Below are 17,272 nucleotides of genomic sequence, written 5' to 3' on the forward strand. Positions count from 1 at the left end.
GCGGAACGCCTCCGCATGTGTCCGCCGGTGCGGCGGGGGGGTCCCTGCGGGTCAGCAACCCTCGGCGGGAACAGGGCGCGTACCCCCGGGAGGGCGAGCGGGAGACGTGCTTGGGGCTGCGGAGTTCCGCACCAGCCCATCCAGCGCCTTCACCCGCAGAGATCCCGAAGTGTTCCCTGGGAGCTGTGCTTCCAGTTGGAAACCCCTTGTGCGGGGGGCTCTAGGGAAGGACGGTGGTGTTTGTGGAGCTCGAGCCCGCACCGCTAGCTCTGGGGAGGGATGTGATGGCTGCCGGGGCAGTGGCGTGGCTGGGCATCCAGCCGTTCCCGGATCCTAAGAGCTGGCATCGTCACCGCGGTGGGAGCGGGAGGCAGCGCCCGACGGACGCGTCGCGTTCGTCAGCAAAGGCGATAGCGACAGAGAAGAGATGTTGGGAGACAAGTTGCAGGGATGAGGGCGAGCAACTTCAGACCTGCAAGTATATTGTGCTCTCCTGTAATGCCAACTCTGTCCACATTGGTAACGCAGTCCACCGAACCAGGGCCGAACTACAGAACATCAAAGGGAGCTTTCCCTGGACCTACTGTGCACGTGTCCTGCTGATAAATGGCAGGGTTTTTCTTCTGCTGGTGATGCTACTTAAGCATAGGTCTAATCTGAGAAAGATGCTGTTCTGCAGCAAAATATTCGTGTGGATTCTGTTCTTGTGTCTCTTAATAGCCTTACAGATAAGGAAAAGTAGGAGCTGAGCAACCTGGGCTAGTGGAAGGTGTCCCTGTGGCGGGGGGGGGGGGGTTGGAACGAGATGGTCTTTAAAGTCCCTTCCAACCCAAACCATTATGTGATTATTTTATGAATTGCTAAAAAAAGACAACCTGTAAGCAGCCCAGCATGGTCAGAGGGAGAAAAGTGTGTGTTAGATTTATCAAAGATTAGCTGCTGGGGTGTTTAGGAAGCAAGGCTGTGGGTTAGTAGTATCATAAATCTCGCCACGTGGTCCGTAGCAGACGCGCGAGGAGGAGAAGCCAGTGTAACTCACACAAAATAGAAGTGACCTGTAAAGTGGATGTAATGAAGCAGGTCTTGTTACTATGTTGAGATTCCTGCGTAGTACAATGAGGATGGTTTAAAAAGTACTTTTTTTTTTTTTTTTTTTTTCCTGGAGGGAGGGAGGCAAGGAAACGAAGTGAATACTTGAAAGCAGAACTTTAGCAAGTTGAATTTGTGTCTAGGTTTTCGCCTGCTGCTGTCCAAATTGCCTTGTGTGTTTGTTTGTGCTGCGCCTTAGCGGGTCAGCGGCTCCTGACTTTGAGGTGTGTTTTGCTGGCCCCGCTGAGGAGTGTTTGGCTACATTGTCAAAGTTTTTTGGTTCCGAGGGTTTTTTCCCCCCTTCAGTGGATTTATGCGCTCTCGACGTGGTTAACAGCGAGGTAACGTGTTTGTGCTCTCTGCTGTGTTTAATAAACCCTCCCGCGTCGGTGTCAATCAGCGCCGGAGCAGCCTCGCCGCGGGGACGGATGCTGTGTCGGAGCAGTGCCGTGCTGTGCGGGACACGATGCTCCACTCCGAGCCCTGTGGTTTTCAAACTCCCCAAAATGCTGGTCTGGCGACTGTGAACCAGGCACTGGGAGCTGCTGGTCAGCATGCTGGAGTGGGCTCAGCAGCAAGACAGCATTTTCTTTCTTTTTTTTTTTTTTTTAAATTTCCTGGATCTCTTTGTTCTGTGTGGTGGACAGCTTTTGTCTGTTATTGCTGAGCCCGGCATTCAAAGACAGGCATAGGATACGAGAGGCTCCCCGGCTCTGCTCAGTAACAGCCTTGGAATTAAACATCGTCATTTATATTTAAGTAGGCTTAACTTCTAAATTATTGAAGCTATAAGCTTTCACTAATTTCTACTCTGTATGGCTTTGTTGTCTTTTTTTCAGACGCAAGAAAAGGATTGCTTTCTCCTAAATTGCTGTAATACCCTGTCTTTTTTCTTAATATACATAGAGAGTATCAGGTATCATTTCCCCGAGTAACACTCAGAGACTGTGTATGAAATTCAAGCCCACGTTTGGGCTTCGTCTCTCTCAGGGGTTCAACAGGAGAATCTCAGGACGTGATTTTCCCGCGTGGAGGCAGCAGGCAGCCCATGAAATGGGGCAGGCATCTCACAGCCATATCTGTGTGCACCGCGTTTGGGACCTGTGCTCGGTGCGATGCTGGTGTAGGGTTGTGAGTGCAGCCACCCGTACCCGTGGTACTCAAGTGCCTGCTGGGGCCATCATGGTGCCAAAAGTAAACTTTGGAAGCGTATAAAGCAAGCTGAGAGGGGGGGCAACAGGACAGGTTGCTCTCCTTCTGATCTGCCCCACCACTCCCTGGAAAGGGAGTCAGAAATACTAAGCTAGTGTAATTGTGCCTCTTCTTGTTACCTGCCAGGCTCTGGATCTTGCACAGACCCAGTTCCCATGTTCACTTAGGAGCTGGCAGAGGGTTCCAGGGGAGAGGATCTGGGCAGAGGGTCCCAGATCCAGGACTCCAGCCTGGTTCCCCACTCCCCTCCATCCTTTTCAATCCCAGTTTTGGCACATGTGCTGTCAGCCTGGCATGGGCTAGCGTGGAGCAGCTCAGCAGCAGCACTGCCCGTCAGAGAGCTGCAAAACTACTCTCATTTTATGTGTGCAAATGAGAAAGTCTCTCTCCCTCTTTTCTGGGTGCCTGAACTTTTTTATTTCTGATTTCCTTGTTTCTCAAAGGTCCTGTGTCACAGCATGTGAAGTGCCAAGCAGTGACCCAATACAGTGCCAGTCCCTTGCTTCACCGACCCTTAGACTCTGCTCGAAACCCATGGGATGAGCAGACCATGTGCTTCATTTTGCAGCCTGCAGCAGATCTGGGACAGATCAGATGCTTTTTTCTCTGTCCCTTTCTCTGTCCCTTTTCCCCCCAATATTTCTTGCTTTGCACTTCTGGGCTTCTGGCTCTGGATATTTTCCTTCTATTTAAATAACTAAACAATGCAAGAATCTCCCTCTGCAGATTAAGAATTCCCATTTAAATCAATCAAGTAACATTAGTCAGAAACAGGAATAGTCCATTCAAAATTACTTTGAAATCACAAACTTATTTGAACTTTAGTGGAGCTTTTAGTTTTACAGAGTTTAGAAACTAATAAATTATGTAGCAGGGCTCATGAAAATCTACCCGAGTCTGCTTATCCAAAAGAATATCCAACATTTTGGTTTTGCAAGAAAATAAAAATAATTGTTTACACATGTTCAGGAGTCATTGGCAAGCATATAAAACTGATGGTTAAGGAGGCGAACATGTCAATAATTGCATTTTAAGAGACGAGAGAGGCAAATAGACGAGTGTATGAGGAAAGCACAGAGCACACTGATCTGGCCTTGCTATTATATCAGATGTCACTGTTGCATCACACCCTCCACTCGAGAGCAGCCCAGTCACTTAATAACCCAGACCTGCTCTGCGTTGGTAATTTAAAACCAGTTTCAGAGTAGAGTCAAGGATTTGCTGCCTGGTTTTTTTGTTGTTCTTGCACATGAAATTGTGTTGATGAAGCTGATGGCAAGTCAGGGGATGCAGGTTGTGGTGAATGGTTCTGCTGAGCTGTGAAGATGCTTTTGCAAAAGGGTCGTTGCTGCTGAAACCTGAGAGTACATGAAAGGGGAGAGAAGAGCTCGTGTTTCAAGACACTGGTTTTGGAGCGAGCAGGGATCCATGCAGTGCTTGGTTCCTTGAGAAGAACAAGGAGATGCTATCCTCCATCCTGAATTTCAGGGTGGGAGGTGGTAAGGCGGAGGGGATAGTGGGGAACAGAGAGTGCTGAGTTTGCTTTGAATCCCCTGGATACAATTAAGAGTTTCAAAGTTTTTCATGTGCACACTAACTTCTCCTCCTGCAGAAAGACCTTTCCTTCCCTTTCCTTGGATGCCATCCCTGCCTGCCAGAATTCAAGATGAAATTCAAGGGCTTGGTGGCAGGGCTGTGCTGGCTGGTGGGGTTTGGCGCTGTGATGCCAAGGCGCTCTTTTGGCAGCCTTGTGCCATCATCCCAGCCACCATCTCTGATCCACGGGCACTATCACTCACCACTTGGGCAGTCCATTTCCTGCTGGATTTGTGCAAGGGCCCGGCTGTGGGTACAGCTACCTCCCTGATGCTTTCCTGCAGGGTCAGGGAATGAAACTGGCTGTTCCCCTGTTCTACGTTAGAGTAGCCTTAGGAGCTGAAGCCTGGAGGGACCCTGGCTCTGGCACAGCATTTCCCATCTTGGCTGTGCCTTCGCTCTCTGCTTGTGTGCGGTTGTTTCCTGCTCTGTGTTTGTGTCACTGATGCCCTCTGAGGTGAGGCTGTGATCTGGTCAGGGCTGTGAAACGTGGGGAGTGCAAATAACAGCACATCCTATGCTCAGCTTGCTGCCATGCTCTTGGGATGCCTCACTGTGGATGGAGCTACTGTGGGTAATTAGCTCAGGAAAGGTCTTTGCCCTTTCCAGCTATACCAACAGGTTTTATCCTGCTTTCTTTAGAGATGGGGGAACCCACAAGGACTTGGAGCTTGTCCTAGAAAGGCTCTTTGTGCTGTGAATGCTTCCAGCTTCCACAGTGTTCAACAAGTGACCTCCTGGGATTTGCTCAGTCTGGTCTCAAACATTTGAAAATTATTTGGGGCAACTTCTTTGGCTCTTCAGCTCTTTGCCTTCCTCAGCTAAAATCTGTGTCCTCAGTGAGGGCAGTGATGCTGGCTGTTTTTGGGTTCTCTGTCAGGTGGCTGAGAGGTTGTGTTATCCCTGTCAGAGACCTCCTGCAGTCGTTTAACTAGTGGATGTGGTTTATGCTCTCTGATGGAAAAATCGCTTTATATAACCTCCCGTCCAAAAGGAAAGGGAATAAAAAAATCTGAGCTAGTAAACTTTACTGCCAGCAAGATGTGGGGCCTGTTACAGCCTATTCTCCTCTTCTTTAAATGTAAATTTTCTGGATGCCCTAAAGAGCCAATTTGCACTTTACTGCAGTGCAGTGCTTTCTCCTTAGGGTCTGGGTCAGCCTCAAGGAGATTTAAGAGGACACCAGCTGGATTTTTAGGCTGCCAATTTCATCAGCCTGAAGCTTGTTATAATCTGTTGGAGAATATCTTTCAGGTCCATATATCTCTTTCTTCCATATCCTCCCATTTGCAGAAGGATTTGAATGAAAAACAACCCACCATTGGAAAAACAGGAGCTGTTTTTCATGTGCATGGCCCAACCTGCATCCAGGTTTTTGGTCCTGATACTCACCTGGATCCCACTATAAAGTCTTCTGGTCCTGCGCATCTTCTTTTGGCTTTACTGGAGCAGGACTGGAGTGGTTATCCTTGGTGGTGGTTGTGCTGCTGATTTATGCTGCGTTATGCTGGGAATAAACACAGTAAATCAGAAGAGGGCAAATTTGTGCTGATGTGAGGCAATTTGCAGGTGGATGTCGTGCTGTTGGTGTGATGAGAAAGGAGCTGGTGCTACCTTGGTCTCCCCAGCAGTGCTCCCGACGATGCTGCACCAGGAAGAGCAGGGTGGATCCAACTGCTCCCACAGTATCTCGCCTTGCCACAAGCTCAGAGTGGGCTGTTGGCAGCTTATTTCATCCCTCTGTGATTAATGTTCCCTGTCTAGAACAGGAGTAATAATACGGGCTTCATCTGTCAGGAGCGTGTGCTCCCAGGGCAGGGATGGCCCTGTTGGCTGCGGGTCTGGATGGGGTCCAGGAGGATGAGCCAGGATGTGACTGAGGTCCTTGGCGATGGATGTCACCGCTAATTAGAGCGGTGAGATTAGTCACTGAAGCACAGGAGGGAAACCCAAAATCATGTTTCCCAAATGGAAAAGGACAATATAGGGGTATAAGCAAGTTCTTTTGAAGACCTGAATGTGAATCACAGTGTCAAGTAAAAAATAATTAAACTTATTTTTTTTTTAAATGTACTTCAAAGTGTCTTTTAAGCTTCCCATTAATTCGAAGTTCTTTCTCTCAGCGCTAAATAAATCTCTTGGTTCAAAAGCACAAGTGCTAATTGGTTTCTCTGAGTATGCCTGTCTGCTTGATCAATAGGGGAAGTAGTTTTTGTTAAATATTTGCACATATAGTCACATATTGTATTGCTCAGGGAGATGGTAAATGTTTCTCAAAAGGAGACTTGTAGAATGAGGATTCCAGTAATTTTCTTATGGCCTTTATATCAGAGCTAATCACACTTCCTCCTTCCATCCCTTTGCAGAAAGCAAAGCAGTTTTCCCTTGTGCGCTGCCAGCGTCGAGACAAGCAGGCTGTTCAGCTGCCTGCCTGACACCCTGGCTCCAAATGCAAACTCGAGCTGCCACAAGCAGAGTTGTACAGTTCCTGCCTCGAGCAGGGAGTGGCTGTGAGCCACACTGCCTCACAGTCCATTTTGGGAGATACCTGGGATGTTGTGTGGGATTAGCAGGGTTTGGATACACAGCCAGCTGCTGGAGAGGGATGGGGCTTTCAGACTCCCTGAGTGAATGTGCACAGCCTCAGCAATTTCCTTGCTATTTCACAATTAATTGCACTTTCACTATTTTCATGGGCCTTTGGAGTGTTTTACTTCGAACTTTTCAGCATCATTTCCATGCCTCACTGCTAAATGCAATCAGTTCTTTATGCTGATGGAATTGGGCCCCTCTCCCCCACTATTGCCTCTTTATTCTGTCTGTGCTCTCCCTCTGGCTCAGCTGAGCTGACCTCTAGAGCAAGCACCAGGAACCTTCTTGTCCCACCATGGAGATTCCTCTGGGAGTGTCTGTCCCTTTGTCTCTCATCCTGAGCATCCTGGGAAAAGAGGGCTCTGTGTTCAGAGTCTGCCTTTGAGACAGGTGAAAGACAGAGCTTGGCTTCTCCCAAATCTGCAGGTCGCGTGAACTCGCTTTTCCACATATGTCTGGTTAGTTGGCCCTGAAACTCCAGGAAAGTGGCAGTGGGCTTTCTTCAAGGACTGATACGCATCCCATGAGAAAAACCTGAGTTGAGTTGGAATTTGGGTACTTTTGGACACTGTAAGGTGTCTACAGGTTGCAAATCAGTTGCACAGTGTCACACCTCAAGGCACAGTCCTCCTATTGAGTCCAGCCCAAGGAAACCCCAGGACCAGTGTCCATCCCCACTCCAGCAAGTGTCTGAGGACACCAGTCCTAATTACAAGCGTCATCACTCCTGCAGTTCAAGCAGCCTGGAGTGAGGATGCAGACCGAATGTTTATGGAGGCAAACATGATTATCTCCAATCACAGGCCTTAATGATGGTTGTTATAATGACAGCAATTGTGGGAAGGGCATGTAATTATGTTGATTCTTCCTTTTATTGTACATATAATAATAAGCTGTTTTATCTAAGAGTGCAGGGGTGCTGGGGGAAGATGGGGCATTTATTTAATTAAGATTTTTTTCTGATTGCATGTTAGGCTAAATCCTGAAATCTTCAATCTTTCTGGAGTCAAAGTCCCTCTTGGTTCAGTGTCAGGATGCAAGGGTCCTTATCCTACCTAACTCACCAGAGCACCTACACAGGGAATGGGGCCCCAGCATGGTGTTGAGACTCTGACCACTTTGCAGAAAAATGCAGAGCATTCATCTAATTCCTTAATTTTCACCAAAAAAAAGTAATTGATGGGTTTGTGCTGGCTGCAGTCTGACTTGCTGAGAGGACCCCAGGGCTATCTCATAAAAAAGAAGTCACAGTGAGCGATAGATCACTGAGATGGCTGGAGCTAGCCTGACATTTTAAGACTTAATGGGTTAATAAAGTGTGTATTTTAGGTGTCTGTCACTGAGTGGGGTTTGTCCATTCCCTGCACACACTCATACCTTGTTGGCAGTACCTTTGGCCTGGCCCTGCAGTACCACTGCTGTCTTTGTCTGCTCCATCCATCTGCCTCGGCTCAGGTTGCACTCAATGTTTATCCCCCGTAATCCAATTTAAGTTGCCGTAGAAAGCAGTCGGGATTTACAGAAAGAAAAAAATCTCACTGGCTTTGCAGAGCAGAAAATACACTTTTTTTCCTTCTCTTTCTTTAGTGTAACTGCCTCTTCTCATTTCTGTTATTCTTACCATGCATTAACAGTCTGCCCTCCACCCTGGTTTTGAGCCTAGCGTGGGGGGATCCTGTCCTTGGTGGGGTCTGTATGAGTGACAGGCATTACAAAGCCTGTGTTGTGGCTGGTGTTTGCCAAGAGATATTGCTTGTATGCATCCCAATTCTGTGAGCATCTGTGGAGTTGGTCCCACTAAGCCTGTGAAAGAGGGAAGAAGCTGTATCACAGGTTGGGAAGACACCCATTGAAGGGCCAAATGCATAAGTGAACTGTTAGAAAGGCTTTCTCCATATTTGGATGAAACTGTAGTTTTCTTACTCTGTTGGAATTTCTTCACCATTGCTCTTCTTTCAAAAAAGCGCAGTTCACCTCCATCCCTGCATTTACAGCCTTCAAATATCTGTATAACTCCTGTCTCTTGGTCACTTTTTGTCTTTCATGTCTGCAGGTATTTTGGCCAATCTTTAAGCAATAGTTCTATTTCTGTCATCTTCTGTAGTGTCTGTTCATGACTATAGGGCAAATTATACCCTCAAAAGGTATGCTGTGACCAAGTGAAGCATAACATGCCAAAGACAGAGCGTTTAAATGTTCTGTTGGCAAAAGAAGTAAATTAGGACGTATCTGTGTGATGGGAAGTGAGGGTTTGCCTATTGTTGGTACAAAGTCTGCAATAACTTATCTCTCGTGGACATTGTTTAGTGTAATTGCTTTGCAAGAAACCTTTTGTGTGGCTGAGCTGGAACATTGTGCGTTTGTATTTTGGTGCTTAACTTGCTCTTCATTAAGGGCTGAATAGCACCATGCTTTGCCTGTTACAGCATGAGAGAGACCAAAGTGACAGAAGGGCACGGTGTTGTGTGCTAGAGGCAAACAGCCTCCTGCTCTGCCAAGCGGGAGACGTGTCGGGAAGATGCCGGTAGCAATATGGTCTGAATCGGGAGCTGCTGATCCCCCCTTCACCCCCACCGGCTGTGCTGCAAACAGGTCTGGGGCATGGCACAGCCCCTCTGCCACGCTTTTCCCTGGTTATGGGGGGAGAGGAATGGCTTTCTGGCACTGGTGTGCACTTCTGCTCCTGCGCTGGGAATGGCTGACACCCTGTGCTTGTGCAGGTTTTAGTTGTCTGATGCTGCACACCTGCAATGGGAGCTGAAGAGGCAATCCTCAGAGGAGTATGGAGTGGAGCTAGCATTTTGCAAACTGCTGGAGGAGTGTGCCTGCCTGTCACCTTCACTGGAGCCTCCAAAGGCAGCTGTGAAGGACTTTGCCTGTGGTTTTGCTTTAAGAAATTGCACCCTGAGGTTCTGAGAGCAAAGCCTTGGGAGGCAAAGCATGCCCATGGGTTTTGTGTTTCTCTGAAACACTTGCACCTTGTAGCCCATCCAAAATGTTTCCATCATCCCCTGTTAGCTGCCAGAGCAGTTGACTCTTGCTGCCACTCATGGACACACTGCTGACTCTGTCCTTCTCTCTTCATTTTAGATTTTGGCCGTTCCTCTGAGCTGGCATTCGTTGTGGAGCCTAGTGATGACATAGCTGTGCAGGAGCAACCCTTGATCCTCTACTGCCAGGTGGAGGGCATCCAGCCCATCACCATCACGTGGCGAAAGAATGGTGTGATGATCCTGGACAGTGAGAATGCCTTTATGTTGGCCAACGGGTCTCTCTACGTCTCCCGCTTCCAGAGGGTGCGGGGAGATGGGTCCTCAGATGAAGGCGAGTATGACTGCATGGCACAGAACCACTACGGGCTGGTGGTGAGCCGGAAGGCAAAGATTCAGGCAGCAAGTAAGTACGGGCACTGTGCCACCCCCACCTCACAGGGCAATCCCACAAGGGGCACTGGCTTTGTTGGGAAGTGGGAGGGTGGCATGGTGGGTGCTGGGTTTTCATGGAGGGGGGGTTTAAAAAGAAGGAAGAGAAAAAAATCCTGGAGCTGGTGTCAAAATCTGGCTGGCATCTAATCTGTGTAGCTGTCCAAGTGTGAAAGAAGAGCTCATCAGCTTTCTTGGGTAGAAAACTAAAACCCACCTTCTAACAGTAAATTCTCTGTGTTGGGAGGTGTAAGTTACAATCAAATCATGTGGTGAAGTAGTCTGTGGTTTGTGTGTCTCCTGCGGTGAATTTGGAAGCCCCTTTACTGTGCAGCACAGCTGGGCTCTGCTTGCCAGGCAGAGCTTCCCAAACCGTAGGCAAAGACCTCCTGAAGGTCATGGTATCTTTCATTTGTTATTTAATGCTGGCAGTGTAGAGGCAGCAAAGTCTTATTTACTACCTGGTGTGGCAGTGCCTTTGGGGGCAAGGCTAACAACACCAGACAGATTGTCTGATGGGGGAGGCTGGAGGAGGAGGAGAGAGATGAAAATGTCAGTGAGGGTATGAAATTTAAAGGTGGGGGAGAAAGAATTCCAGGGCAGGCTGTGACTCCAGCCCTGCACACTACCTGGCTTTAGCCTCTTGCATTGCCCTGGCCAAAATGGTTGGGCTTGTTGGGTCTCCTGGTTCTCCACTGTCAGCTCTGGTTGCTGGTTGGTGTTTGTCCCAGGACTGATGGCAGAGCTGGGCGTCATGGTGGTTTCTGTCCCTGTTGTGTTGGTGGCCTGCTTTGCCCACAGACTGTCTGGGGGCTCTGGGAGTGCAGCCACTGATCATTTTGGCATTCAACCAGAATTGCTGCTGGGTGTAATTTCTATGTGAGTGTGAGAATGGGTCTATGGTACGGCCGCGAGACCTGGTGGAACATTGGTTTGTTAAGTTTTGCTGAAGGGTTCTCCAGCTTGTTTGGGAGATGGCTACTGCTCTTCTTTCTGTGCAAGTCACTTACTAATGCTTCTGTTGCATTTGCAAATATCACTGTGATTTTCTGGTGCAAAGCAGGAAAAGTGAAGGCAAAGTCTGTGGCTGAGGTCCTGTCTGCATTCCCCAAAGTGGGGGGCCTTTTGGAGCACTGCTGCCCGCTCCCTGCAGTGCCAGGGCCGGCTGGCAGCCCACCAAGGGAACACTCCAGCCCTTGTGTATAACAATTCCCGAGTGCATGAAGTGGCCATCTGCAAACCTAGCTTTTCAGGAGTGTAAGAAGTGACATTGTCCAGGAGCCAAGGGCTTTGGGGCCGTGCCAGATTAGCAGCTGGATCTCAAACTTGTCAGTCTTGTGGTGCTAAACCTTGGAGCACTTTTGGTGAATGGCTCTGGCATTTATGAGCTGGAAGCTGACTGATGCACAAGCACAATGCCAAACTTCTTGGACCTGTAAACTGGAGGCATGAGAGCCAGAGGAATTACCTTTGAGATTGTGGGTTGTAAACACTGTTATCATGGCTCCTGCATCAATATGTATGTGATGTGCTGTGTGTCCCTGAATAGCGTTTCCTTTTGTAGCCATAGTTTCACATGAATCAAAGTGAAAAAGAGATTGTGTTGAAAATGCTCTGGGCTCTATTCTGGCTTCAGGCTTCATTTGTTGCCAGCCCTGAAAAGAGGTCTGGGTGAAGCCAGCACAAGCAGGGGGCCCCCCAGCCCTGATGCTACAGGTGCCCGCAGATAATGGGAATAAAACAGGATGTTGTGGGCAAATGTAACGTGCTGCTCAGGGCAAGCTCCCCCACTGTGCCTGAGCCACAGGAACACACTCTTGCACTTAGGACTCTGCTTAATCGTAGATGAAATCTCCTGAGAATGAATCACAGTTGTGCCCTGAGCCGCAAAGTCTCAGAGTGGTTACACACAAGAGATAGTGATTTTCCTTGCTCCAAGTCCCAATCAGCAAGTCAAAGGAGAGGGTAATTGTCCCCATTTTAGGGACCTTTGCATCGAAGGAATGGGTGCTAGCTGCTTGGAAGGGAAAAAAACCCAAGCGCTAAGCAGACCTTTGCGGAGCAGAGTAAATACTGCCGATGGGTAAAACCTCATCCCAGTGCTGAGCTCCTCTTCCCTCTGAGCCTGACATCTGAACACAAAAGCAAAGGAGAAATAAAATCCTTTCACAAACAAAAATCTTGAAAGTTGATCAAGGCTGTGCTACTGAGGAATAAAAGAGATCTGACAGAGCGGAGCCCCTCGAGAGCTCTGTTGCACTTTTCGCTGTCTTCAAAGGCAGGCTGTTAGTCTCATATCACCGTTACAGACCCTGGCTTTGTATTATTGCTTGGAATATAATCTTCTTGGCTCGGAGGAATGTACATATTTGCATTCAGGAAATGTGGGCTGGATATCATATTTTTATGTTTCAAATTTACTTCAACACTTGGCATTGAGTAAAATTTAACTGGAAGAATATGCTGCTCTCAGCCGCTGCGCGTGCGGCCCTGATGGGCTCAAGGTGCCGGCAGTTTCCTCAGGGAGCGGGTGCATCTTAAACCCTTCATCCTAAAAATTAACTCATTAAATTTATTTAATTAAATTCTGAGGTATTTCTGTATGTTGCCATTATTAATTGAAGATACTCAGCGGAAGGAAGTGGACCTTGGCTGGTTTGTGGATTGGCTGGTCAGGTGCTAAATACATTGGTAATATTTTCGTAGTGTAACTTTCTTTTGAACAAGCACAAGTGTGCAAGAAGCCTACGCGTGACTGAGCTGGGTGGGGAGGCCCTCAGCATTTCTACCCTCTGCCTAACACCCTGGTTGGAATTCTTTCAGTTGCTGTTTCTGTGTCTGTTCAAACCCTGGTGTGTTGGTTTAAAAGGTTGTGGAATGCAACATGTTTTTATAATCTGACCAGGTTATTGAATGCAGATCTTTTCTGTCTCTCAATGACAGTTTCGTAATTTTGCATGACTCCAAGCCGTCTTAATTAAAATCAGCTTCATAGAGTGTTCTCTGGAGGCACTGCTTGGCTGTGTTTTCACAGGTCTCTGAGGAGCTGGATTTCCCCTGTGCCTGCCAGAAGCTGAACACGCTTTAGCTCTCTGTGGATGAAGATACCCTCTGAGCAATTGTAACATCCAGAGTCCGCTCCTCTGGAAGGTGGGCTAACCCAGAACACAGCCACCTTTCTTCTCATCACCACTCTTTGCTTAATGTGGCCTCACTTGATCCGATCATGTCATCTCATGGCATTTCCAGCCCTTTTTGCTGATGCTGTAATTTGATGGACCTGGCTCCACATCATCATAAATCACAGCCCAGCCAGTGGAGTAAGACCCATTGATTATATCACTCAATAACAAGCAGTTACCACTAATTGGAAATGCCATCAAACTGGGTATCGGATCAGGCTCTGCACGTATCCAGCCTGAGAGCAGCAATTTTCCCTGTTTGATCTGATGCTTTTTTTTAAAAAAAAAAGAAAAAAAGAAAGAGGAGAATTAAGTCAATGGTGCAATTTAGAGCCAAAGAGATTTCTTGAAGTTTGGTGAATTGGACCTGCCCAGTATTTGAAGTACTGCAGGACCTGATAATAACTCTGGACAGATCTGAGCTTGTAAAGACATTTTCTTCACTGTGTCTTGCTGCAGGGTGACTGGTTTGTAGTCAAGCATAGCAGCACACATCCCTCTGCCATTCCCAGCTCCCTGATCCCCTTTCCTTCTGCATCCTGCCCCAAATTCTGCTCCTTCATCCCACTGTGTGTGGCTGTCCGTGGCACTTACCCTGCCAGCAGGAGGGCAGGATTGATAGCTTGGGCAAGGCAGATGTTGTGACTCCCCTCTGCATTGATCCCTGCAGACAGCAGCAGCAGCTCCTCTTGCCCAGCCTGGAGACAAGCATGCTGTCCCCACAAACACCCTGGCCACTGTGACCTCGAGGCCAAAGGTCTTCAGGTCATTGGCAAAATATAGAAGTGGGGAGGGCTGGTGCATATGCAAACTTGCAGGTTGGTTTCCCTGCCAAGCTGTGTGGCTAGGGGAGGAGGTTGGGAATCATAGGGATTTTAAAGCAGCAAAGATCTTCCCATCGTTTCAGCTCCTATGCACAGAATATATTCAGGGTTTAACCTGCAGCCCCCTTTCCAGGCTCTGGGGTGGTGGGAAGAGCTGCTGAGCCCAAATAATGGCAGCATTTATAAGAGTGTAGAGACAAGAAGGAAGTCTAAAAGGATTAGGGAGAGACAAAGGGGGCTGATTATTTTATGGGTCACAATACAAGGCATTAGAGTGAGATCACAAAGGGATGTAATTACAAAAGAAGGCCATACTGGGGGGGATCAAACCAGGATTAGAGTGGGAAATGTTTTTACACAGTTTTGTTCCACTCATTATGAAGTTAGCATTTTAAATTAAGGTTTAAATAAGGTGACAGCAAAGTTGTCACCAAGGTATTTCCTGGGCAATGCCACTGTTTGGATGCAGATTGCAAGTCTCAGCTCAAAACATCAAGGCAGACCTTAAACATGTGGGTTTGCTGTTGGTTTCTCTTGTGCCTGTACAGTATCTGTGTTGTCAGCAGAGCCCTGCCTACCGTTTGTGCTTAGGACAAGTTAACCTGTTTTTGCAGGTGGAAGTGGGATACTTTTGTGACTCCTTGTTTTACTGGTGCAAAATGTGCTGGAGGTAAAGGTATGCCCTGGTGTCAGTTACAGTTCTAGAGACATCTTCCTTTTACTCCCAGAAACTTTTTTGCTAATGGTCATTTGCATTTTCGTGCAGTTTAACTCTTGGTGTTACGTGCCAAGTTTCCTCCATCCATAAACGAGATATTTTCCCCCCTGTTGTGGCTCTGCTCACATTTAATGCCCTTTCTTCTCTAATGTCGAGCAGAAGGGCTCAGCCCTGATGCCAGTGATATTTCTATATTGTCTGTGCTTTGAATGCTTATGGCAAGCCCAGAGCAAATTCTGAGCTTGCAGCAGTGGGTCTCAGAGGGGAAAAATACCCATGAGGAATTACTAAAGGAAAAAAAGGAAAGCAAAAGAAATTAAGTAAAGCAGAAACACTGTGAGAGGTTTCCAGGAGATGGATATGATGGGTGAGCAGGTTATTTTCCTCCATCAGCTCTTTTGGCTGCCCCTAGGACATGCTGGTTCACGTGACACTGCTTCTCACATCTGTACTGTTGCAGTAGTTGGCCTTGTGTGTGCTGCAAAACAAATGTACAAATGTAGGCGTCACTAGGGGAAAATTGGAGAGATTTGACTGGGAATTTTAGTAGATTTTCAGGATTAAAAGAGTTTGTCACTTACCACCCACTGCATTTCAGTGTCTGCATGTAACAGCCAGGATTCATCCTGAGACTTGAGCATATTATAAGACCATATTTCTTTTGGCTGCTCATTTCTTAGCAGTGTGATAGTTATTTAAATATCATCTTGCACTTCTTTCCAAGGCTTCTAATGTGGATGTGCCAACCTTAGCTCCAGCAGTGTTATCTCTCATATAGGGGGTTCGCACTGCAGGCAGTAATGTCACTTAGTCATTTGTAGAAAGCTCAAGGGAAATATATCAGAAGAATTTCATTAATGGCAGCACTGTTGAGTTATTTGTCTCAATTAACTCTTGGAGCACAGCTGAGGAAGTTCTGACATCTCTGTGGCCTGCACCTGCAGCATGAGGCAGTTCTCTGCCTGCTTTTTTAACATGGTGTGAAGCTCTGTGATACCTGCATGGGCAGTTCTGTGGGGACAGCACAGTGCCCAGCCCTGTGTGCTTGTACCCTGCTTGTCCCTCTGCCTGCTGCTCTGCTCCAACCTCTCCTCGAAGTATTGGGCCACTCTCCTGTATCATTTTGTTGCTACCTTCCGCATCATTTTAATCAGGAGGACAGGTCTCTGCTTGTATGGCTTTCACTCTCATTTTGCCCTACAAGGGTCCCAGCTGGCCATGGTGTCGCCAGTGACATCCATGCACCTGCTGTGCCTCAGTTTCCCTTCTCTGAACCCAGGATGTGTTTACGGTCAGTGCCATGATTTGCACGCTCCTGTGAACACCTGAGGGGCCAAGCTGCTGGTTTGTGTTTATCAGGGACGCAGGTTAGCTGGCCATGGTGTTTCATCTGCACTATTGCTTCTGTCTGAGGGGTGCACAGCGCTGGGGCCAGGCTGGGGCCCAGGTGAGAGAGGAGCTGCTTTTCTGCCACCTTTCATTGGCAAGACTGTGAGTAGGAATCAATTTTGGGTGGCATTTGACCACGTTGCTTTGAACGTTTGGGGCCTTTGGGTGCAGTAGTGATGATATGAGCAAGGTCAGACCTCACAAATCCCTTCTTATGTGTGAGTCTCTGCACAGGTGCCAAAGCTGCTTTCCCTGAGCTGGTGGGATGGGACCTAGGAGAGACATCAGCCAGAGCTTCCTGACATCAAGGGATGCTGGATCTGAGCTCCATGCACCTCTTCTTCCACTCTGGTTTTGGCTCTATCCACCATTGCAGCCCTGTTGCTGGGGAGGGAGTCTGCTCCCACTCCTCCTAGGCACAGCATATGGTTTTCAGAAAGGTTCTTGCTTTAAACCCAATTTTACAGTTGGGTTGACTGAGGCAAAAGGAGGTCAAACGATTTGCCTGAGGTCACCCAATAAGTGGCTCAGATTAAATCTCAACCCATGACGCTGCCCGTTCCCAGCGCTGGCTGTGCTGGCCGGACCAGATGGCCTCCTGAATGCAGCGTCAAGATCCTCAGCTTTTTCCCCACCTCATTGTTCTCCATTGTGGGCTTCTGAATGCAGGACCTTGAAAGTGAGAGTCATTTGGATTTGCCAGAGTCCAAGTTGTTCTGTTTAATGGCATGGATTTGCAGGAGAGGGTTTAAACACACTGTTTGCTACTGAGGTTGGAATTTTGCAGAGATTTACCTCTTTGCTTTGGTTTTCTGATGATAAAACTCTCTCTGCCCAACCAGCTAAAATTGGTCCCTTACCTGTTCAGCTGCCCTGCTGCTGGTTCACTGACTGCAGGGCTGCCTTTTCTTTGTACCTGTGCAGGTTTGTCCATAGGTCTCTTGGGTCCTGATCCTTGGGATAATTCCGCAGCACCACACCTCTCTGGTCTGTTTGTGCAGTTTGTGTCTTCCCCCTTAGCTTGGTTCTGGGATCACACAAGGGGTCAGTGCAAGGTGCTGCTGGATGGACAGTGTCATGTGTATACCTCTGGGAATCTGCAGACTCTCGTGTTAGCTCTGGAAATGCAGATGCTGACATCTCCCTCCTGATCTGATGTGCATCCCATACATCACCCCTGACAGAGCAGGGGCCACAGAGGAGCTTAAAGCAGAGCTTTAAAGAGCTTTTTAAAGATGAGCTCCATTC

At 48.0% G+C, this 17,272-nt stretch overlaps 1 protein-coding gene across 1 annotated transcript in view; it reads left to right on the plus strand.

Moving 5' to 3' along the window:
* Positions 1-9,007: 9,007 nt before the first annotated feature.
* Positions 9,008-17,272, plus strand: part of IGDCC3 (immunoglobulin superfamily DCC subclass member 3) — a 93,180-nt gene continuing 84,915 nt past the window's right edge. Inside the window, exons 1-2 of the mRNA XM_008638561.2 lie at positions 9,008-9,068; positions 9,580-9,885. Coding sequence (XP_008636783.1) covers positions 9,008-9,068; positions 9,580-9,885 — 367 coding nt within the window. The remainder of the gene's footprint in view (positions 9,069-9,579; positions 9,886-17,272) is intronic.

This window comes from Corvus brachyrhynchos, unplaced genomic scaffold, assembly GCF_000691975.1.
Source record: "Corvus brachyrhynchos isolate BGI_N302 unplaced genomic scaffold, ASM69197v1 scaffold200, whole genome shotgun sequence".
NCBI classification, from domain to species: Eukaryota; Metazoa; Chordata; class Aves; order Passeriformes; family Corvidae; genus Corvus; species Corvus brachyrhynchos.